Source organism: Symphodus melops (assembly GCF_947650265.1).
Source record: "Symphodus melops genome assembly, chromosome: 4".
Lineage (NCBI taxonomy): Eukaryota > Metazoa > Chordata > Actinopteri > Labriformes > Labridae > Symphodus > Symphodus melops.
In genome coordinates this window covers 15,579,903-15,605,097 of record NC_136694.1, presented here as the reverse complement: position 1 = coordinate 15,605,097, position 25,195 = coordinate 15,579,903, and the positions used below count along the sequence as shown (strand labels likewise).

At 39.7% G+C, this 25,195-nt stretch overlaps 1 protein-coding gene across 2 annotated transcripts; it reads left to right on the top strand.

The window, feature by feature from the left end:
* Positions 1-1,724: 1,724 nt before the first annotated feature.
* Positions 1,725-23,934, top strand: dstyk (dual serine/threonine and tyrosine protein kinase). 2 transcript variants are annotated; one of them, XM_079342581.1, is made up of 14 exons: positions 1,725-2,922; positions 4,090-4,499; positions 9,180-9,698; positions 9,860-10,055; positions 12,728-12,966; positions 13,746-13,829; positions 13,916-14,092; positions 19,431-19,560; positions 19,974-20,130; positions 20,596-20,728; positions 20,875-20,988; positions 21,297-21,411; positions 21,619-21,791; positions 22,075-22,125. In XM_079342581.1, exons 1-14 carry the CDS (start codon positions 2,727-2,729, stop codon positions 22,108-22,110), a joined length of 2,679 nt encoding a protein of 892 aa, XP_079198707.1. In that variant the 5' UTR covers positions 1,725-2,726; the 3' UTR covers positions 22,111-22,125. The 2 variants fall into 2 exon arrangements, with proteins under 2 accessions (XP_079198707.1, XP_079198706.1); XM_079342580.1 differs by lacking the exon at positions 22,075-22,125 and adding an exon at positions 23,306-23,934 and having other exon boundaries at positions 1,726-2,922; positions 21,619-21,753.
* The last annotated feature ends 1,261 nt before the right edge of the window (positions 23,935-25,195 follow it).

Here is a 25,195-nt window from a genome sequence, read left to right as displayed (position 1 = left end):
TACGTCTTAAAATATACTGTAAGTATGCTTAGTTTCTAATATTTTATTATACTTAGTTTAAATATTATGTTTACTATGTTGTATTAGTTCAGTCACTGCTGGCGAGTGTCCGTTTTACTACCATGAGCCAACTGGCTACTCATCAGAGAGTTTGTCTAATTTGACCTCCTAACCCATGAGGAACATCTATTGTGTTTGCCATTCATTTTTCTGAGTAACATGCCAGTGAAACTGCACTCATGCATGCAGAGGAACACTGTGCTCAAACCAAACAATATAAGGGCTTTTGGTGCTGAGGTCACCAATGGTTGGCACAATCTGGTAACAGAAGAAAACAACAATATCATCTAAAAGAACAGTCCTCAAATATTATGAGAATAGTGTAAAAAAAACACACCACCATGAAAATCTGAAAATTCTTTCTGGCCATACAGCAGACACATCACGAATCAAATAAGATTGTCACTATAAATCCATTATTATTTATTATTATTATTTAGAAAAGCAGATAGGATTTTTTTTTACACTTGGGGTGAAAGTTATTCACCCACAGCTAATCCATTTAATTATATTATTCAGCATGCCCGCCAGTGGACTCATTAGGATGGAGCATCATCATTGTGTCAAAAACGGATTATATATTGTTTCCCTCTAAACTTCCTTTACAATTTGTCGGATTGTGAAATAAAATAGAGACATCAGAATTGATTTAGCTTCATAGGCCAGGTTCAATGAATTTTACTTCAGTAAACTGTGGTCTCTTCGTACAAAGGTATACCATTAAATATCAACTGTAAACACAAAAATAAACAAATAAGCACCCTTAAACATTTGCACAATGTGGCACCCAAAAAGTGCACAAGTGAGTTGATATAATCTCATTAAAAAATAGTTTTTAGAGAAACGGAAAACTCCTAAAAATGTCCTGAATTATTCTGGGTGAAGAGAAACAGCTGCATTTTTCACCCATACTTCTTCCTGCCAGTCCCTAACTAAATATTCATAGTAAAGTTGGGGTCATGTGCCCCCTCTACCGTCCCTCCCTCATCTGACGGGGAAGACAACTTGAAGCTGTGTGAAAAAACCACACTGGGAAAATCTGAATGCATGTACGAAAACAGGTTAAAAAGGTTAAGGGAAAAACCCCACCATCTCCTTCACTGTACATGGTAAGCCAACTTGAGACATTTAATAGTCTATTGCCAAGGTTCTGTCAAGAAATGTACTGTGGATATTATATTCATGTTGAAACACTGAAATTAATAATCACGTATAATGAAGAAAAAGTAAATTCAATCTGAAACTGATCGTAGGATTTAAATTCTCTAAATTCAATAGAAAACAAAATCAGTGTATAGTTAGCTATCATGTTTAAATATCACAGCTGCTTTATATTTGGTAAAAAAAAATTAAAACTATTTCAGGTTTGTCCCTTCTTTCAGTTATTAAAACACTAGTTCATTTACCTTTTTGTAGGTCCTCATCATGTTCTCATATGCTCTCTCTTGTTTTCTTTTTAATTTGTTAAAGAATAACTTAAAGGAACATAATCTACATCATAGAATAATGAATTTTTTAAATAATTGAATAGAGTCAAAAAAAGACACCCAGGAAAAGAAAAGCTTTAAAGACCTTTCTGCATCTGAAATGTTATTATTATTTTTTGTTATTTGTTGTTGTTATTATCATTGGATGCCTTCGGATGCTGATATTCCAACATTTCCCAGATTGCATTGCGTCACCGCGGACCCCGCCCTTTCCTCTCCCTAAACTTCGGTTTCATGTCGACTTTCTGTTTTGCACTGATTTGACTGCCTGGTCCCAGCTTTGAGATTTGGTGCGTACACACCTTGCATCGCCTCACTCCTCCAGCTGCTCTCCTGAAAGAAAAGACTGTGGGCTTCGTGGTCGTCCCTCTCTCTCTCACACAAAGTGGAAGATGTCCGCAAGTTTGTCCTCCGGCCCGCAACCACTTTAGGAAGATCGGGGATTTTCCCTACGGAGTTTACTCAGGGAAAAAAACAACAACAACAGCGTTGTTTAGGTCGCGGTCATTTTAGAGGTAGCTTTCTTAGCTGGGGCCTTATTTTTAAAACACGGAGCTATATGGATGTGAAAGTGAACTCTGGACTCGTGAAGTGAAATGTCTGTTGTGCCAGGCCGGCGCGAGGACGGGCTGGAGATGCCTTCAGGCTAGCCGGGCTAACGCTTTCTGGACTACAACAGCTAACCACATTACACCAGCTAGCGCCTTTAGTCGTCAATGTAAGATTGTTGTTCTTGGTTTTTCTGTTGTTCTTTGGGACACTTCTCAGTATGCAGAGGGTAACTCGGTTGGTCGTGTTGAAAAACGCTGAATAGCGGTTGTTCAGCTAATTTCTGCAGTTTGCCTCGAGCCTGCGTTTATCTGACGCTCGAGGCAAGGCGTTAAAGCTGGTCTTCTTTAAAAACAGCAAGAGTCAAAAGTCCAGCTTTTAGTGAATGACACGAAACACCGAAGGGACTGGTGTGTTGCAGCACCACTTGACTTTAAAAAAGTGAAAGTAAGGAGCAAAGGTTTTGTTTATGACAGCCTGGAAGGTGAAGGGGAAAACCATGAATCCTAACTAGCTCTCAGAAGGAGTGATAATCAGGACTGATAGTTAAACAAGACGACACATTTAAGATATTTGCACCTGCTTAACCATCACTTCAAGGAGAACACAGTTGTCCCAAAACTGTTGACAATGGAGGGAAATGTTCAACAAAAAACCACTCCTTTGGCTCGGGAACTGACAAGGATATTTAACAGCTACAACAAGCACACGATACAGCTGAAGAAGAACTTGAAAGAGACTAATGCTTTCTTCCGGGAAATAAGGCAAAACTACAGCAATGCTTGTGCATCAACCGTGAGCTCGGATACGTTTTCTCTGGAGGCAGGTAGGTTTGAAAAAAAAAAACATGCAGCAACAACATCTCAACACTTCCACCTGTGCACATGAATGTCCCAAATGTTTTGCATGTTAAAAGCACCTTAAATGGTTTCCAATAAAACTGGTATCCATAGGAATACATCCATTACCATGTTAATCCTATAGAGAAACAAAGAATGGTCTCAGAAATGTTTCCTGCTAAGTGATTTCTCCACCAAACCTAGACTGAAAAATGCATGAAATAGGGTTAGGGAAAGCCAAAGAGATTAATCCCCCCCCCTTTAAAAGCATGAGCAGACTAAGTGCACCAAGTATGCTGAGATTTCTGCATTTAGAAACTCGCTGAGACACTCATTCTTCCATTTTACATAATATGTCTATAGGTGTCTGCCTTGCCTTATGTCCAGCTTTAAAAAATGAAACTTGATATTCATGATTATAAATTAAAAAAAAAAAAAATTCCACTCCACAAATTCCCAAGTTAATGTTTAAACATTGAGTGATGCTATACTCAGTATTATAATGAACAGCAATGACTTGTCTTCACCTGCTAATAAGTTTGATCTAAGGCTTTAGTACCAGGACTAAATTGTCCATCACATGAGCCGGAAAAGTTCCCAAAATAGCGTTACATCTATTATTTAATAAGACAATTTGCAGTTATGTCTGCACTGACTCTCTGTTTTTGCATGGTCTATCCACTGATGCTCAGCTCATTACAGCTCCTTGTGAAATTCCAATGCATCATGTTTGGTTCACAAGTGAGGAGTGCTAAATAAGAGTGAGAATAAAACAAAGTGTTTAAAAAAAGAAATGCACTGCATACTAAATATCCAACAGGCTGTAGCTGCTGTCTTAGTTATGTAAGTAGCAGGGACTGTGACTCAGCATCATTGAGGATTAGGTCTTATATCTTGTGTTGAAATGGTTCTTCTTTGTTCTCTCCCCATCTAAGTGCAAGCTCAGGGTATTATAGCCCAAGGTGATGCATCACATTTTTTCATATAGCATAAAACAAGAATTTCTTGTATGTTGTAGATGTTTCTCTCAGATACCAGGAATAGTGTTTCTCTGGGTACTCAATCTATACTTTCCAACAACTCCCAAAAATCTCGCAAATTCCAGGAAACACTTTTGTTGATTTATGTATTCAACTTTTTGTCTGTTCCCTCAGGTCAGCTTAGCTGCATTTCTTTCCCAAGTCATGAGGAAGAGTTCCTACGCAGCACTGTTGGTGCTGTCCCGTACATCCTGGTGTTGGGCCAGGACTGTGCTGCCCGCTACCAGCTACTCAACTGCCTTCTGGGGGAGAGGTTATTGCCACTGGGCCCTGAGGCCGGAGAGGCTTGTGAGGGAGTTCAGGGCTCTGTCTGTAAGAGGCGGAAGCTGTGTTTCACCCATGGAAGACAGACAAGGCTCAGCCTGGCACTGCCTGGCCAGTATGAGCTGGTACACCAGCTGGCAGCTAACTGTGGCCGATGGGATACGGTTCCTCGGGAAGACCTGGAGATCCATGAGGAATGTGAGGACCCAGCCCACAGGCTAGCAGAGCTGGAGATCACCCTGCATCACCCACTGCTTCAGGTAGAGAAATTCTCTTGTTCTTTTCAGATACCGCTCCTGATACCAAGGCCTAAGTGTTTGCTAATAGCAATGCAAAAAGCAATCTATTGTAATAATATAGCTGTATTCTCTTAACACTGTGTTTGTGCTGTATGTTTTCTTTTGAGCCTTAGCTCAGCACACTAAAGGGGTCCCCCCCCTAAAAAGAAGCAGCTCAGCTGTTAGCCTCTCTAGCAGTCATGCATGATGAGTCTTAGAGAAACTCACATTTTTCATTTAAAACGGTTTTGTTTTTTTGTCTTTACCTAAGTTGTCTAAATAATCTCAGTTTTAAATAGAAATAAATACCGCCTTTAATGTTGTGAGAGGAACACAATATTTACTGGAGAGTGTGTTAGGTTTATGGATTTAAGTTGAAACCATCGTTGTGGTATTGAAGTGGATGTTTCTAGTATGAGGGGAAAAAAGGAGAGCCACTAAAGTGTAGGTGAAAGTGACTATCATCAGATTGCTTTTCACCAAGAACTAAAGGTGATGACATTACAATTCAGTTATTGAGCATGGGAACAAAATGATAACATGGTGTCACTATTATGATATGAGATCTTATTGGACATATTTTTTCTGTATAAGAGTGTCAGAGAGACATTGGCCCGAAACTTTTAACTCCTTTTAAAAAAAAAAATAAAAAAATAAAAATCTTTGTATGTAAGTTATTATGGAGTAGTTATGCATCGAAGACTATAACATGTGAATATTTGACTCCGAGTAGACATCTGGTGGAGGATGAACCAAAAACAGAATCCTGCCCTGAAAACAAGCTGCTTCCCTCAGAAAAGCTGAGCTAATGTTGATGACAGCTCGGCCGTCAGAATCCACCTGACAAGCTCTGTCTGTTAAATAGTGACGGAGAGACACATTTTATAAAGTCAAACACCTTTCTTTTTTTAGTGTTTTTCCTGGTTTCAATTAACTTTATTACAGAAAAGGTCCCGTGTAACCATCAGGATGCACGTTAATAGCAGGATAAATATCAATATTGATGCATTCAGAAGAAGTTATTGGGATCCCACATTTCCCACCATCATTGTTGCCTGGTTACATAGCCACTAAATCAGTGTGGGCATATTTCTGCCGACATGATGAACATCCCCTCGAGATGAATCCGAATGCCGGACCCTTACTATGTTTACTTTTTGTGTGGTGGCATTTCCCTCTAAATAGCCTGCGTTCACACGTACACAAGCTTTTCTCACAAATAGATTACTGAGCAGAGCTGATTATTTCCTGTGCTGTACAGGGTTTCACTGATTTATGCTACAATGCATTCTTTACCAGTCACGTTTCTTCCATTTTTAAATACAGATTTACAGGTTCTGCCTAAAGTTTTGCGGAAAATAAAGAGTTGTTGGGCACTTTGGTGCTGTCATGCTGGTCTCCAACCAGTTAAAAACCTGAACATCTCAATGTCTTGTGTTGGGAGTGAATTGATGAAGTGTGGTGTAAGGACTGTACTCATTCCTTATTATGTGTGACTCGGAAATTAGTCTCTAATCCTTTAGACCCGGGCCCCTTAGTGAGCATTGCAGCCCCAGAAACCAGGCCTAGTTCTGCTTGAGGACAGCCCACCCGCCCAGCCCCCTTACGTAATGCCACTGGTCTGGTGCAATTCACATGACTAGGTCATATTTAAAATCCCAAACCCTTTGCTGAAATAAAGTTTCCATGGTTACGACTGAATTCTGGGACACCGGTCATTTGTCTCGTTACCAGAAACTTTTGTTGCTTTGACTTTTCAAAGCCTAAACGTTCATTCGTCTGAGCTGTGTGGGAAAGCTAGATGGCAACGTCTTGATCCGATGTGTTGTCCTAATGTTGCCACACATTATAATCATAAAAATCAAGTGTGTGCTTAAGACAAAGATGCATGTGTCAAATTCCGTTAGTGTTGAATAAAAACTTGGTGGGAACTTTGATTAGAGTTTTTTTTTGTATGACGTCAGCTTCGTGTGTTGCTGTGTTTTTAAAGTCAGGAAATTGAATTTGCATGAATCCTGTTATTCTGTTCAAGATGGTTACAGGTCTTACCTGATAAGCAGAGAAGTGTAATCGATTAAAGTCTGAAGGAAAACTATCAGGGCCGGAAGTAAAGCGTTTTACACTCCTGTTTAATGTCACGTGTGAGTAAAAGCTATGGGATCATTCAGCAATCCCTTATTTGGGTCAACAACTTTTTACACTCCAGAAGAAGTTAGTGGGGATTTATTGGCCAGGTTCTGCTTGTAAGATATTAAACAAACTCAATCATAAAGAAGGAAAAGTAGCAAAGATTATTCTGAAATGTGTTCCCTCACAGACAAAAGAAAAGGGAAATATCTACTACAATACACATATATCTATATCTATATCTATCTATATATATATATCTATATATATATATATAGATAGATATAGATATATGTGTGTGTGTGTGTGTGTGTGTGTGTGTACACACACACACAAAAATAATGATCTCTCCATTTAAAAAATACTCTATCCATCTATGAGCCGGCCTCTAAACCAAAGGTTTGACAAAAAGCTTAAGCAGTGACTGAATGAGAGCTTCACACGTGTTGGGTGGAGTAAATGAAGGCACCAAATCTCTCTGCTCTCTGTGGTATTCACACAGCCTTCTCATTATCACAGCCACTTGTTTCAGGAGCCGACAAATGACAAACCAACTTGCTAATTAACCGTCTCCTCACCGTCGAGGTTACTCAAGTTTTCCCCACCTCAGAGGACATAAAGGAAACCATATAGCCAAGGAGATCATAGAAGCTATAAGAAAGTCATAGCTTAAATATCATCATGATTCTTGAATTCTTTTGAGGTGTGCTGTTAGATATGCTTTTACACCAGTGCTACAAGACCCTTTCATTTCTTACGCTGTCGTCACGGTAACTGTGCAAAACAAAACAGCAAATTTCAAATAGCCATAGAGATTTTCTTGACAGCTCATCTATGGAGAGCTGATATAAATGAGAATATAAACATAGTATTGATTTTGATTGGCTGTGAACAAATGTTTGCAGGCCATCTTTGTTCCAAAGAGGCTGCTCAGATGGCTTCAGCTCTTGTTTCTTGGAGACAGGACTGACTGTCTCTTTTGTTGTCTCTGTGACTCGTTTATCTGCCTCTTTTTCTCTGACGGTCTTTCGCCCCGAGTTATGGTCTCTCAGGCCCTCTGTGGGACGAGTATGTTTGTTAGATATTTTTATATATATTTATTTAAATCAAGGGTTAAGTAGGTCATGGTTTAACTTTTAAGACTTTTAAGTGAAAGTTGTAATTGACTAGTCACATCAAACATGTTGATGAAACAGATAGAATATGTACATTTCACAACATTAAGGTCTGTAGGTTCTTTAAAAAGTTCCATAGCAGACATTTTCTTCTTGTATGTTTCTTTTAATGAACAATAACTCTTTTGACACTTCACGCAAATGAAAAGAAGCTGTGAGCTGCCAATGCTATATGTTCATTTTTTCACATTTATATTTTATTAGTGTAAACATTCATTCAACTACATCAGCATTCAGCAGAAATTAAGCAAAATGAAGTCTTTTGGATTTCTAAGCCCAGTAGCCTGATAGAGTTACATTACTTTTACTAATTAAAATGTTAAATTATTGGGCTGAATAAAACTGGATCTAGTCAATCGGAAATTGTGCTAACTGGCAGCTATGAAATGGCTTTTCATTTCGTTGAAAACATAAACGTTCACAAAGTAACTTTTTGTTTTGTAACCAGAGCAGCTGCCACGACTACTCTTAAAACAGAGTCGTGCTTTTCTTAGGAAGAGGCTGGGAAAGGAAATCTACATTCAACAGACACACACTGAGGTATAAAACTACAGAGCCGGGAGGTGACATGGAACATAGCTGGAAATTAATCTAACAAGTTTGACCTCATTTTGCTCTAAATAAGTTTTAATCTTTAGAGTGAATGATTTTCTCCGCCCTTGAAACTTGGGCGAAACAAAAACACAAAAGTCAGGCAAGTTCCTGAAATGTGCAACCATTTTAATAAAGACGTGCATGCAACTAGCATTTTTAAAAATGAAAAACCTGGATTGGTTGGAGGTTTCATTCTCAGCTCCTGTAGTCACATGTCCAATGTGTCCTTGGGCAAGACACTTAATCCCAAATTTCTACGGCTGCTTCATCAGCAGCAGTCAATGAAAGTGATTAGCTAATAGTGACGGTCACTTCACACAGCAGCCTCTGCCATCAGTGTGTAAATGTGTAGGTGTGACCTCTGGTGTAAGTGTGTTATACAAGCTTTACCGTTTACCATTTGAATGTAGCAAGTTTTGGTGGTGGCTTGCCGTCCCTTGTAGTCGTATTTTCACGTCTACTTGAACTCTTTTGTGAAAAATACCTGGCTAACCCACACGACCAGTAAAGTAGTGTGAAGTGGAACCAGAGCAGCGGCCTGAAGATGCCATCAAAGTCTGTAGAGTTAAAGGCGGTTGAAGAAATCTAATGACAGGTTGTCAACACAAGAACAGCTTGCATTTTGGGAATATTTATTTGATCCATTGTTGTGTTTTTGTGGTAGCAAAAAAAGGCAACTAAATGCAGTTGTATCCCTCTGTTTGTCTTGTTTTTCATTGGAGTTATTCACAGTTTTTCTTTTTTTTTTCCTGATGTTTGCCTTCAGGAAGCAAAGGTCATGGTGGTGCCTTGTCCAAGTGTTCAACCGATAGAAGAGGCGCTGGAAGACTGCACCCGCAACGTGACCCCCATCATACTCTATGCCATCAACCAGGACTCCTTAAGCACGGAGCAGGTGGCTGAGCTCTGGAAGGTCAAAGAAATGCTTTGCTTTCCCATCTGTTTTGTTCGTATCCCTGAGACTATTCCAGCCGCTTCGCCCGCTCCAGATCGTCGCGCTGAGAAAGAGAGGGAGAGGGAGAGGGAGAGGGAAAAGACGCCCCTTCATAAGCAGCTCCTCTCCCTCGGTTTCCTCAATAGCCCCACAGGAAACTGCTCCTGTGGCGCCCCCTCACAGGTGTCTGCCCCGGGTGCCAAGCCCCAGAGTATGCTGGGTGAAGCTTTTGAAAGACTGCATCGGTTACTGGTGCCTTTTACTCGACAAGTTCTTCAAAACCAGCAGGTGGAGGCTGCAAACTTGCTCAATGGGCTTCATTGTCGGTGTCTAGATCTTTTCATTAACCAGGTGAGAGGAGTTAGTGTTCCTCACTGTGTACAGTATATGATCACTTTTCTTCCCAATACACAGTTTGCTCCCAGTCTTCTTTGACCCAATATGCCCCTGACAAAAAAGCAAAACAAAAACAATTATTAGATCTATAACTTACGTTTGTCACTCTCATGCAGGCCTTTGACATGCAAAGGGATCTGCAGATAACTCCCCGCAGGCTGGAGTACACCCGAGAAAAAGAGGGTGAACTCTTCATCTCCCTCATGGCCATCGCAAACCGCAAACAGGAAGAGATGAAAGACATGATTGTGGAGACTCTCAGCAGCATGAAGGAGCAGCTGCTGGAGGATGCTGCTAACCTTGAGTTTACAGGTTAGTGATTCAGGGTTCTGGTGAAAGGTTGTGAAAGGCGAGCAGGGTTGACCTTTTTTTGAAGGTGTTTCATATAAGACACGATTAAAAATAGACTTGGTGTAGAAATATTTAAACTTAAAATTCCGGTCTTTTATTATAACTCGTTTCCATGGTGACGTAGATTAACTCTAGATTAACCTGTTGAGAATCTGACCCTTAGGTTTAATTTCAATAACCTCTTTTGTGTGTATAATTGTAGTCACGTGATTGTAACGGATATTGGAGAGGTCATATTTGACATTCTCAGTTGTTATATTATTGTCATGTGTGGCCTCGGGCCAGTGGAGACGGTTCATACATTTCTGTGACGTTGACTTTGCTGCTGTGGGCCTCAGGACAAGAAAACAAAGCTTCTTTCATACAGTGTTAAGTGATGTTGTGTCATGTCACATGCTTTAAATTATGACTTCAAAGTAGTGCTGGGCGGTATGGCCTAAATTTGATATCAGGATATTTTTTTGCCTAACGTTAACATTTGATATGACTCAATATTTATCATATTAAAAGAATACTTCACCCATTGAATCATGAGTCTGGAGTGAAATTGGGTCATATATGTAGTAGAAATGTGACATCAACTTTCAAGTTGGTGCCTTTTTGACAGAGAAAAAGCCGAAATTGTATTTTTGTCTCATGTCTCAAGACAACAACTCCCAGAATGCACAGCATTGCACCACACTCCCGCTGAAGGAGAGGACTTTTGGTGCATTCATGCGGTATCGGGGAAAAAAGAGATTCTGAGTTGTAAAATGCAGATGAGACGCCTGCTCAAGTCGGTTTTGTTCACGTTAACACACTTTATATTCATGCACGTACTGCACAGCAACCTTTAACTCAAATGTTACTTTTGACTATAAGATTTCTCCAAGTTGGGAAGTTGTTCTCCGAAACTTGGACCACACGAGCAGCGCCTAAATGCAGCATTATTTACAACAACATACTGCCGTTTTACCAACTGATTCTGGGATTTCTTCCAGAAGGAATTTGTATGCTGGAAATTCTTGGCCTCTCCATATCCAGCATTTATAAAATATCGATAGAATCGAGCTTCACGATATACAGCATCTTCCAGCACTACTTAAAAGCAAACAGCTGTGATTTTTCAGCATTTGGATTTACTTGTTTGTTGTGAAAAGGCTACAGTTTTTTTATGATCATCTTGTCATTTGTGACATACTGTAGATATTAGTTGACAGTTTATTTTTCTTTTGTCAAAAGACACATTTAAAGGTCAGTTGAAATTGGATTTTTTTTTTAAACTAAAAAGCAACCGAGCAATAAAGTTGTGTAAATGAATCAACTGTTATTTAAAAAAAAAACATTCCTGGATTTTACACTGAAAATAAATGCATCTTCAACAACAATGGACAAAAAAAGAGAAGAAGACCCGACAGTTACGTTTTATTTTAGACTCCAGGAAGTAAGAATCAATTTCACAGTAATAACCACGTGTGTTTTGTTTATTTTACTACATTTTCAAACGATTGAACGAAGGAATGAATCTCTCTTTATTATTCCTTTTTATTCAACAAGTTATTGGACTTGTGGTATCAGGACTGTAGTCTGGCCTGATTCTTTTCACTATGACCTTTTCTCCTTGGTTCAATGATGTGTCAGATGTATGTAACTCAACACATCTGACAGATCATTGTTCATCGTTATCGGCATCCTGTAAGCCTGATTTCTTTTCTTGTGTGTTGACTGCAGTAGCAGACACCGCTGTGCCAGCTGCATTTCACAATCTGCCCACAAAGTTTTGCTCCTTCTGACTCAACCATTGCATGCAGCTGTTGAGCGCCTTTCATTGGTTATTGCGTTCTGCTTCCTTCCTGCCGTTCTTCATGAGCTTTCTCCAAAAAGTATGTTTAGTGTGTTTCTCTTTTTCTGGACTTCACTAATCATACAGGAAGTTCGCTGTATGGAAACAGTTTTTAAACAGACTTAACGCCTGCTCTTGGATTGTGCAAACAGAATGTGGAGATAATTCTGGCAATGTGGAACTAGTTGTGACTTTAAGGATTAAAGGTGTCAAGAGGATTTTCTCATTTGGAAACAATGTTTCTGTTTACATTCGGTGTTACTCGAAACATTACTGTGTACCCCTTCAAATCTATCAGAATCACCAGCTTCTCCTTCCAGATGAAATATGTGGACGATAACGTCGTGAAAAATTCAAATCTTCATGTCTAATTTCTATTTTCAAGCCTGGATAGACAAAGTTGCACAAAGCAATAAAACAATCTAGATTTGTAATGTATGAAACACATAAAAGGATGAGGCAACTTTGCCAAAACATATGAAGGCAGTCTGTGTTGTCATTGCTAATAGTTACCTTTTTATTACTATGTAGTACTATATGTAGCTTGCTGTGGTGGGCAAATCTACCACAGGGAAATGTTCTCTGACTGCAAAGAGACCTGCAGATGTTAAAGAAGTATAGACTAACATTTGTCTTTTAAACATTTTATTCCCATAATGTAAAATGTCCCTTTTTTTTCCACGCACAAATAAATCATGTTAAACACTAACCGGCATTTTCACTCTACTGTCTGAAATCATGAATACATCATTCGTTCCTCCATGGTGGTTCCTCACATACACTATAAAATGATTTTTGCTTTCATCCGCAGACATCATTGTAACAACAAACGGAGAGCCTGTGACGTCCAAAGACATCAAATCTTGCATCCACCAGATCCAGGAGTTGATCGTGGTTCGTTTGAACCAGGCCGTGGCCAACAAGCTGATCAGCTCCGTGGACTATCTGAGGGAAAGCTTTGTGGGGACTCTCGAGCGCTGTCTCAACAGTCTGGAGAAGTCTCACATCGACTATTCTGTGCACAACATCACCTCCAATCACCTCAAACAGGTAGGCATGTGTATGAAGTGTGTCATGTTTGCTGATGTGTAAATGTCCGAAGTACGATCATCAGAACAGTTTAAATACTGGGAGATTAATTATTTATGTTCTATTTATTTAGATAAAGTAGTCAACCTAAAAAGGGGTGGGTTGGCTGATCGGCCACCTCAGCTGGCCGAAATCCTAAAAATCCTAATCTGTGATTGGCTGTTTGCCTTGTCAGAAACAGGATTTGTGTTAGGGCTTTTATGCAAAGTCATGCAAGTTAGACACTTTGCAGGAGTTGAAATCTGCATGCACTTTTTTAGTAATTTAACACGTTTCTTTAAACATAAATCTCATTTTTTTTAGTCATTGTAGGAGAATAATTATGAAATAATGCTGAGACAATATTTTTCATGCATTGCAATTATCTTGTGGATAACAAGATATGACAGGTGAAGTTAGTCAGCATTAATTATTGATGTGTGTGTGTTTGTGCCCTCATAACACTTTAGGCCACCCCTGCAGAAATCAGTTCCTCAGTTGGGCCACCCCAGTCAATAAAATGTGGACACTTCTCTAAAACATGTTTTTGTTTTAACGAACCAAAACAAGTACAACAGGGTATCAAAGAGATTCTTATAAAAACAAAAATCAAAGCTATTTTTGTAAGTCAAACTTAAGTAATAGTACGCCCTGCTCATTAACCTTTTTTAACCTCAGTGCCAGAAATCTCTCAACTTGTAGATGTTTCTCTGTAACTGAACATTTCCATCAAAGTTTACTCGTCCTCTTTTCTGTCCCAGTTATTAAATGCTGCCTATCATGTGGAGGTCACCTTTCATTCTGGATCTTCTGTCACAAGACTTTTCTGGGAGCAAATCAAACAGGTCAGTACTGAACAAATTCGACCGCAAGAGTTTCACATTGCTCCAGACTTCCAGAGGAGTGTTCATACTCTTTGTCCTGCTCCTAGATAATCCACAGGATAACCTTTGTGAACCCTCCGTCAATCACTTTAGAGTGGAAGCGTAAAGTGGCACAGGATGCCATTGAAAGTCTCAGTGCTGCCAAACTGGCCAGAAGCATCTGCTCCCAGTTCAGGACACGTCTCAACAGCTCTCATGAGGCCTTTGCAGCATCTCTGCGCCAGGTGAACTTTCTTTTCTTTGCTGCCTTTCTATTTATTTCCTCATCTCTTGCTCTAACTTACTGCCTTTCCTGAAGTACTGTGACCTGTTCTACATGTGTTGACCTCTTTCACAGACCACAATACTTTAAGGCTATCTAGTCTCAATTCAATTTTAAAAAAACTGTATTTGTCTCCGGGGGGCAATTCAAAGTCTTAGTACCATCAATCCAGCAGTAGGTGTCAAATTAAAAGATTAGATTGGGTAGCAGCCCCCTTCAAAGATTGGGTAATCCCCCAGCAACACCTTTCAAGCCATTAGGAAAGGAAGCAGCCCCCTTCAAAGGGATAAATAATTTAAAACTAATGTTCTGCATCTACTTGTAAGCATGAGCACGAGCTGTTCTTACTTCTTAATACATATAAAAGAAGCAACAGTAAACTTATTTAATCGTGAAGAATAACCGTTTTATACACATTTTACATTCAGCAAAAAGTTCGAACATATTTTTCATCTACTTTACATGTTGGCTGTGTGTTAGTCACTATTCAATAAGGGATTTCCTTGTATAAAATGATTCTGAATTTAAGTCAGGCATCTTTCAGTGGACTTGAGAGACAGCTCAGTGAAACCTCTGCTCTTAGGCCCTGTTCAGATATTTATTCCACTTTATTTGAACTGTTTTGCCTTTTAAGCCCCAGTGTGAAAATAACTGTGACTCCCTCTTTAAAGCCCCTGACAAATCATTTTCAGTCAAATTGCTCTGATGATGATAGGCACATGACAGGCAGTGTGGGTCAAATCACTGACTTCATGTCCATGCCTTCACAAATGCTCTGATTTATGTATCTCTGTCTCGAAGAGGAGGCGGTGTTGGGGGATATTCTGCATGATCAGTGCTTTAACCCCTTCAGACCCGCATTTTTTCTGCTGGGCAAAAAAAAAATTTATAACATGATTCTGACTCCCTTCCAACATAAAAACAAAGTAGAAAAAATTTTTTTTGGCCAACTCATTTTTTTATAAGAATTTTTTCATGTCCATTCCAATGGACGCCACGACAATATGGGCGTAAAATCTCATAAATATAATTGAACTTCTAACACATACCATACAACACCATACTTTTTATAGGAGGCTGATAACATAGTTTTTTTACTTTAAAATACTAGGAACTGGAACTTATGCTGGAGAAGACATCAGCTTGTGGATATTTCATGTATTTTAATTTTCGTGCAGTTTTGAAGTGGTTTCGGTGTGTGAAGCCTAATGAATAATCTTATGTTTGTTTTTAAAGGCCAGGAAGGTGAAATTGTTACCTGACCAGTTTCGGCTACTGCAGCCTTCATCGGGGGTGTCACATGATCATCCCACCTGACATGATCATGATGGGATGGGGGGGGGGTTGCCCCCTGCTGTCTGATGGTTTGTTAGACAGCTGGGGGTGGCTCTGCAGGACTGTGTCACAGGTGTGGGGAAAGTTGCTATGACCTTTCGCAAACCGGGATGAATTTTCCCTCTTGCAGTGGTCTGAAATGGCTGATTTCAGATTCCCCTGCATTGCTTTCATTCTTGAGTCATCAGTAGCCTATCATTCTTGAATGAAAGTAATGCAGGAGAATCTGAAATCAGCCATTTCAGACCACTGCAAGAGAGAGAACCACCTAATGGACTGGGATGCAGCCAAGGTCATATGGACAGAAAGCAAAAAGTTCCACCGATGGATCAAAGAGACGGTGAAAACGGGCACCAAGGACTGCAAACCGGGATGAAGGAACATACCAACTTTCCCACACCTGGGAGACAGTCCTGCAGAGCCACCCCCAGCTATCTAACAAACCATCTGACAGCATGGGGCACCCTCCTTACTAGACGTTCAAGGAATTCTTTGACTTTATACTCTACAACAGAGGTATCCAACCCTGGTCCTCGAGGGCTACTATCCTGCATGTTTTAGATGTCTCCCTCTTCCAACACACCTGATTCAAATGATCAGGATCATTATCAGGCTTCTGCAGAGCTTGATGACGAGATAATCATTTGAATCAGGTGTGTTGGAAGAGAGAGACATCTAAAACATGCAGGATAGTAGCCCTTGAGGACCAGGGTTGGATACCCCTGCTCTACAAGAACATTATGTACAAAAAATATATATTAAAAATTGCATAATTATGAATAACTGAACCATGGCATCATGCTTTACCAATGAAAAGCATACAAGTATGCTTTTTCTTTATATTCTAACACCTAACATTTGGGTGTTAGCTTAACTCGCCCAACTACTGCTGTCCATTGCAATGGACATCAGACTTTGAAAAAATCCTCTAAATTAAATACATGATATATGTTCAAAATAACTTCATATATTATTACTTGTAACAGTTAAAATTATACTGACAGAAAGTTTTTTTGGCCAGCATGAACATAAATGTATATTTTTGACTGAAAATGGGCACTTGCGCTTCCCTCTCTGGAGCTGCTTCACCATGCTTGTCTTGTCAGAGGTCTGACACTCTCTCAGAGCATGCTCAAAGTCAGGACATGATTGTGATTGGATAATCAGGACCCAGTTAGTAACCAGCAGTGCTGACCTCATCCAATTACAGAGTATTTATTGGTTTAGAGACAGAAATATGTCATGTCCATTCCAATGGACGCAGGGTCCGAAGGGGTTTTAATAGTCAGAAACCTTCTAATTTTGTTAGGTCATTTATATCACATAGCAATGCAGAGTGCAATTAGAAACGAGCCAAAAACGCAAACACAAAAAAACCCACACTGAACGATTCTGTCACTTTGCTGTTGGAAATACCACCGTCACAAGAAGTGTCCATGACTGATTGACAGTCCTGCCGTATGCCGGTGTGCAGTTTGATATGAATGAGCTGATATGAAACGTTAAGCAGGGAGTATTACCAGTGGAAAGTTGACCTTGTTAGAAGCAGGGACCTTTTTCTGACCTGAACAGAATTGTCAAAGACTCTAAGGACTTTGTAAGGTCACCCATGTTGCACTGTATGACGTTTGTTGCATAATAGTGAGCTGGTGGAGTATCCAAGTATTCAGCTCTTGTTTCAACCCGTTTGGCTCAGTGTGTCGCTGCACATAAGAGATTCTGATTTAAGGCCGGCCTCCATATATGAAAAGTTAGACATCCCAATTCATAGCTTTTGCTGTAAATCATCTGCGCACACTAATATATCCAACACTTGTTCTGGCAAGAGCCTTTAATAAGAACAAAAACTTGATTGCCAGCCTGTAAGCTATTTAGTAAATGACAGACAAAACACGGGTAACTAAGAACACATGGGTTACTTAAACTTGGACCGGTGGCGATGCTCTGTCGCGACCCAGGCTGTTTCATGCTGCTTTATTGCTACCTCTAATAACTTAATGACGGAGGGCATGCAAGAGTGGTTAACATGGAGGTATACGACAGAGGCTACTGAGAAGTGCTCGTTGTTGTGCAGGGCAAGTCGACACGACGGGGCACTGGAGGTCATGTGAACAATAAAGATTATCTGGTCACTCATCGGTCATGACAACAAAGGTTGTAGACAGTCTGTTGGCATGGATTTGTTTGATCCAACTGGATAGTGATTTATGGTTGTTTATGAGCTCAGTCTGTGATTGGTTGAATTGAAGGTGGCAATCTTTCATCAATTTAGAATATCATCAAAACCTGATGAAATCCTTGCAGTGATGGTGGTGTATATTGAGAAGAGCAGATTTCTTTTTTTTTTGTCTCAAAGGCAGCTGTCAGATCTTGCAGCGATGGAACTGACCAGCAGCTCTAACCAAACACAACGATTCTGTTACAGATTCATCAGCTGTTTTCAAAGCTACCACACGTACTACGTTTGATAGTAGTATGCAGTATTACTGCCAGTCAATGGTTATTTTTCCGTTTGCTAGGCCCAACCAAACAAGACCCCAGCTATCGCAAACGCTGACTAATAGCCATTGCTCTCCATAAGTTTGATCTCTGAACTGGCGCTTGGAATTGTGGGAAACAGTATGTGAGGAAGACCAGTCTGATGCATACTGTGAAGGATTTTCCTGACCAGTAAAACTTCAGGGTACTTTTGGCATACTGTGGATCTCACATTTGTCGGCACACTGCTTTTTGGTCAAATCAGTACGCACTACTACTTTCAAAAACAGCCATAGTGTTTTCTTTTTAATTGAATGACAGTTCAGAGTTCCATTATGAAACCTAATGTCTGTCTGTTGCCAACATGAAAATCAAATAGAATTAAAAAGTGCTTGTTTTTTATCCATCCCATTGATTATTGTAATTTGCTTCACATTAGTTATATGGAGCAATGTAGCACTCATTATTATACAGCAACTAACCAAAGAAGAAGTACTAATAATGGAAAACAATTATTAAAAAGATTAAGAAATCAGAGTGAAAGAACTGAAGACAGCAAAGGATAAACATGCCATCAATACTCCAAAAAGGATTAATAAATGAACTCTCGGACTGTTTTTCATGACCAATTAATCATAAAGAGGACACTCTGTCCAAAGGAGACTAGTCAGTAACTTTACAATATATCTGTTGTAATGTTTTCTCTAAAAGCTCCACCTTCAGCAGAGTAAACAGAGGTGATGTGAGCTAACCCAATGGAGCGACTCTATGAAAACATTCACATGAACCATAGGTCTCCAAACTTTAGCTGTCATGCTCCCGTCAGAGGCTGGAGAAAAGTAATGACAGCCGCCCCCATGCTTTGTATATATGAGGATTATTTACTGTCGACCTCTGGTTAAGAAACATGAGACAAATATAGGAGTAAGTTTGTGTCGGTCAGGTCATGACAGCTGACCTGTAGTCTCTGAGAACATGAGATGGGTAGTCCTCTGTCGTCCTTTTAAATCCTGAGGTTCAAGAAAAGATGTCAACATTGAATTTATCAGGATTAAACCAAAGATGAACCCTAGACGCTTCGAAGGCATCAAAGACAAGAACATCAGAGTGTTGCAGTACGTTTACTCGAGTACAGTTTTCTGGTACTTAATACTTACAATGAGATAACGTGTCATTCTGCTTGACACTTCCATATCCCGACATCTCAGAGGGAAATATTACCTTTATGACTGCCGCTCCAAATCAATGCTGCACAAAGTTACATTATATAATAAAGTTAGTTATAAAGTTGTGTTTTCTAAGTGACAGTTTATATTCCTCTGTGGGTTTGGTACCACTATTACATTAGAGTCTTCTTTAACCATTAGAAGTTTTGTTTTAGTTAAAAAAAAAAAAAATGTCATTGCTGTAAACAATTAAAACCAGCGATTTAGCAGCTGCTCTTAATGCTAACCATGAGATGCTTTGTCATGTGTTGGTGTCTCTAGCTGGAGGAAGGGCACACGGGGCGTCTGGAGCGTACCGAGGACCTGTGGTTGCGTGTGAGGAAGGACCACGCCCCTCGACTGGCCCGCTTGTCCCTGGAGAGCCGCTCCCTCAGGGATGTTCTGCTGCACGGTGAGTCATCGCCAAACCAGCTTTATCCGTTTAAATCGAGCTCAGACATTGTGCGAGTTCAAGCTTTGCAAACAGATTGACATTGCATTGTAATGTGTGTTTTTAAAAGAAGATGCATATTTTATCAAATGTTTCTTTAAAAACAGCATAACACGATCAATCTTTCTGCACCATGAAGCTCAAACATTAAAGGACTGCTACACTTTTCTACACAAGAGAAACCCTGAGAACATGTTTTTTTTCAGGGGGGGGGGGGGGGGACACTACTAACTGCTTCAACTGCTGTTACAAAAGTTCAGAAAAAGTCAAAACCTCACCATGATTACAATATCCACACGATTTGATTTTTACTCTGCAACCTGTGTTTTTTTTCTACTTGGTGGTAAAATAAGGAATGTATTTGTCGTTGACAGGCAAACCGAAGCTGGGGCGAGAGTTGGGGAGGGGCCAATATGGAGTTGTGTACTTGTGTGACAGCTGGGGAGGACACTACCCATGTGCCTTAAAGTCTGTGGTGCCGCCCGACGATAAACACTGGAATGACCTGGCTCTGGAGTTTCACTACACAAGGTGTGCTAGAAGAAGTGAATCAACACTCAACTGCGCCGATATTTTCCACACAGCATTCTGTTTGCTCAAAGTTTGAAACAAATTCTTCACCCCAAACTGTAGTAGGTAAAAAACACACATCATAGCTGCTTGTGCATTTTAGGGCACAATCAGACTGACTTGGTGGTGTCCTTTGAAAATCTCTGATCACCCCTCTTAGATGCAGCATTATTGATGTGACGGGTTAACGCCACCTACTGTACTTATAAAAGAGTTGCCTGTTGAAGCCTCGAGGCTTTTCTTTGCACACATTAAAGACATTTGATTAATGCTCATCTGCTCTGACTGCCATACTTATGAGGAATGCAGCAAAACTATTAAGACCATACTGATGTGGACCAATGGTTATAACTAAAGTGCATTCATATTCCGGTCAGTGATATGTCGTATTCCCCTCTTCTCCTTGTTGCACATGTGTCACTTCAGGACTTTGCCTAAACATGAGCGGCTTGTTGACCTTCATGGTTCCGTGATTGATCACACCTATGGGAGCGGCTCCAGCATCGCTGTGCTGCTCATCATGGAGCGACTGCATAGAGACCTCTACACAGGTTTAAAGGTGCCTTGATGATGCAGTGTAGAATAATAATAAGAAAGTTAAAGAAAAACTGTAATTGTTTTTGAAAGGTTACACACTGTTATCTTCCATCTTAATCACACACACACCTTCAGTCAAGTCCCCTTTGCTCTTTCTGTCTATACCAGGCCGGATTATCACTGAGGGAGAGACTTCAGATTGCACTGGATGTGGTTGAGGGGATTCGCTTCCTGCATAGTCAAGGGCTCTTGCACAGAGACATAAAACTAAAAAATGTTCTGGTAAGTTCTACAAACTTAAAGGTCTTCGTACTTTGAAAAACTTTGCTATTGGGCCGATGGTAATTTACTGAATAAGCTAAAATCCGAGGTCAGTTTATTTGTGTTTTTGTGACCCGCTTGACTATATATGAATCTTTATGCAACGTGTAGCTCACACAAACGTTGAATGCAAACCTGGTTTAAGATTTGCGGTCTTAAACATTTTCATGTTCGAAAAAAAAAAATGTTTGAAGTATCATCAAGCCATCAGGTAAATGTGTATTTCTAAAACAGTGTATTTCTAATCCAAAACCTTATTTCTTTTCCAGTTGGACAAACAAAATCGGGCCAAGATCACAGACCTAGGCTTCTGTAAACCAGAAGCCATGATGTCTGGCAGCATTGTTGGAACCCCGATCCACATGGCTCCAGAGCTGTTTACAGGTGTGATTGCTGAACCAATGTGCATGGTTTATAATTTCACCTCAAAGAAGCTTCTAAATAATCACAACTGTCGAGTTACTTGTGATTCAAAAAGTGTGTCACATTAACATTTACGTTTATACACACGTCTCAGCACATCACCTATGCAGGTATACTGTATACCAGTCTCTTTAAATCCTCCTCTCCATTGTGAACCTTTCCTTTCAGGGAAGTATGATAACTCTGTGGATGTTTACGCCTTTGGGATCCTTTTCTGGTACCTCTGCACCGGCTCAGTGAAACTCCCAGAAGCCTTTGAGAAATGCTCCAGTAAGGATCAGCTCTGGAACAATGTGAAAAAAGGTGAACAAACTGTTAATATACTCAGCGTAGATTATCACGTTTGCATGAAGCAACAACTGTTAGCAGGCTGCTATATAGACTGCCTGGTAAATCACTGATTGGATAGTTTTGGGGATGTCATTAGGCATCATAGGGTGGAAGTGTAGGTAAATAATATGCAAATGACTTAAAATGTTGATATGATTTGAAGTGATAATGACTTATCAGTCACAACTATGTTGTAAATAATTAAAAACATGCACGACAATGAAATAGATAACTTTTACCATAATATAACCATATTTCTTTCACTTGGTATATTTCAAAGAAACAATAAGAAAGTGTTTTCAACTGCTTTTTATAACCCAGATCAATTAAATCATTCAGTAAAAAGTTAAACATATTTGCAGAATTAGGCTAAAAAAGTGAAGCTTATATATCAAATGTTACAGGGACTCTGACGTAAGTCCAGATTCCACTCTTCTATATGCATCAAACAAACTTTAATTTATGTGGTGTTGTGGTCATATTATGGCGTTTTACGACATTAAGATTTAAATATATGAATTACATTTTTAACCCTTCTATTATCACATGATATTTCAAGATTCCTGCTGATACAACACCTTTTTTTACTTACCAACTATCAAAACTGTCTGTGGTGAGTCTGTATTCTGTCACACCATGAGCAGTTAGTGTGGGAGTGAGTCATCTGGCAGGTTGAAATAGCAGCTGAAGCTTTACAGTGAAAATAAACCAAACATGAAGATGAACTAGTTTTAGTTTAAACCAGGTGTGAAAGCAGCATGACTTTAGTCTCTATGAGGGAAGTGCTAAATCACAACATCAAGCACACCTGAGGTCGATGTATGCATATTTAAAACCTAACAAAGCATTTTCCAACCTCTCACACTGTTAGGCTTTGTTTAGACTACCTCCCAATCCAATCAGAATCTGACCTAGCTGAGTGACTGACTGTCCACATTACAAATTGCAAGTGACCACATCTGATCGAACTTTCCGTATTGATGTGGTCTTATCCACATTGATTTCTATGGTAACAGGTTACGCCGTTGAAATACTACAGCAAAATGAATGACAGAGAAGGATGTCTATTTCTGACACAAACAGTCTTGTGGAGCAGTCTGTCCGCGGGCTTGTTTTTCTACACGTTTGTTTTTATTTTCGCTGTTTTTTTTCCACTGACCAAAGTGAACTTCCGGCTTGCCGGATCTACATTGTTGTTACTGTCGATGGTGTCATGTTCAGAGTGACGCAGAAGACACATTGAAGCGACCGAGACGTTCAGATTGAGTCAGATCTGTACGAATGAGTTTTGATTCGCATTTGAAACCACCTCTGGATGTGGTTTGAATCAAATTTGGGAAAATCAGATCTCATGTGGCTTTTTGTGTCCAGACTGGCAATAAAACCAAACTACATACAATCTGGATGTGCTAAAAATCTGATTTGGATGTGCTGTGTGAACAAGGTCTTAGTGTCTGAGGAGACACTTCCATTTGTTAGAGCTGTGAGTGTCTTTGTGTCTCACTATTGTCCATGTTGTCTGCAGGAGCCAGACCTGAGCGGTTGCCTTCTTTCGATGAGGAATGCTGGCAGCTGATGGAGGCCTGCTGGAACGGAGACCCTTCCCTGAGGCCCATGCTTGGAATAGTAGAGCCCGGCCTACAAAGCATCATGGTCCGGCTCTGTAACTGTGGCTCGGAGCAGAAAAGCAGCAGCCTCGAGGACTCAAACTGAAAACACTCCAGAAAAACTAACCTGTGTGTGACCCCGATAAGGAAAATATTTTTCATGTATTTATAAGGAACGCAGGTGACCAGAGAACTAATGGAGAAGAGGTGTATGATGTTGGAGCTTTTTCTCCTTGTTCATAGTTGTTGGATTTACATTATTTATGAGGAGCTGACACAGACCCGACGTTTGCAAATATGTCTGTTTTATTGTTTGTGTTGTGTATTTGTAAAACTCCACAATAAGCTTTTGTCGTAGCTGCCGTGCTAATTGCTACATTGTTGTTAGAATTGTTGCTAGATGCAAATTGTTTTAAAAGTAGTCCACTCCAAGTATTATAAAAATATAAATATATAAAAGATTAATTTTAGATTGTATTTAAACTGAACATGTCTGCATCCATACAAAAAACAACTCTTTTTTTAAATAAAATGATCTGTTACCACATGTGATTGTGTCATTTCTTCGTTGATCAGGGTAAGATGAATGATGCTTTGTCTCACAGTGACAGGAACTGGAAAATCTGGAGCTCCTCCTAGTGTGTGTGTGTGTGTGAAATATTTTTTGTTGCTGTAATTCTTGGTACTAAAATACATACGTGATCGATCGATCTGTCTGTCGAAGTTTTCTATGTTTTGCTTTTTGAATTGTAATGTGTTTTTTGTGTCAGTGTAGAATGAGTGCCTATCTGTCTATTGTTTTCCCCCCTCATCAATTCAAGTTTAATAATTACTGTCTAAAAGTCCTGTTCATTCTTTGAGACAATGTCAAGCTAAATCTGTGTTCCTGTTTCAGAAGCAACTGGAGCTCATTGGAGGTGATGACGGACTCATTGTTGACCCTCACAAAGCAGATGAGCCGCACTAGCACCACCTAGTGACGGTTTTATGCTTCTGTAGCTCAATGTCTTCAAGAAATGATAAAAGACTTCTGTTTTAGTTTGACAACACAATCGATGGATATTTCATTTTCAAACTAAACTGTCTCTGGTCTCTGGAGACAGTTTACATTACATGTTACATTACATTTGTCATAGTTCATTATTGTCATCCCCTCCTCCAACATGGTGTGGGGAAAAAAAGCGTTAAAAAGCACCAAATTGAAGTTATTTTTGTAGAGCCATCCGTTGAAAGCTGCCTATCCTTTTCTATGACAGCCAAAATAATGTAAATTTAAATGCATCATTTAGATTTTTTACAATTTAAGGAAATAACTTTATCCGATGCTTGAGTTTCTGTTGGCTAAACTCTGCCAGAACAAAAAGTATATTCAAGGCTTATTTTAATTTCAGATGATCAGCAATAAACTACCTTTTTGACTATTTACAGCAACTTAGTTATATTGCACACAGTGTCTCCCAACAGGTCATATCAATCCTGACAAAAGATCCCACCCAACCAACAACAGAAGGTTGGACTGGGCAAAATCAAGGTGGAAGAGACCTTATAAGGGGGCAAAGGTTTACTCACACAAGTCTGAAACTTTAGAAGGGAGAAATAAGAGACTCTTTCACTCCCTGTGTGTCATTGTCTAAACGAGACAATGACACACTTCATGTATGTTTTCAGCCATCTCATTTATGCTCAGAGACAATTAATGTTAACAATGAATGTAATCGACTACTGGAAGCCTGTGCAGATTTATTCTGGCATTGTTCTCTTTATTCCCTTCGGTAAACCCGTCTCCACGGACTTCACCGACTATTTGA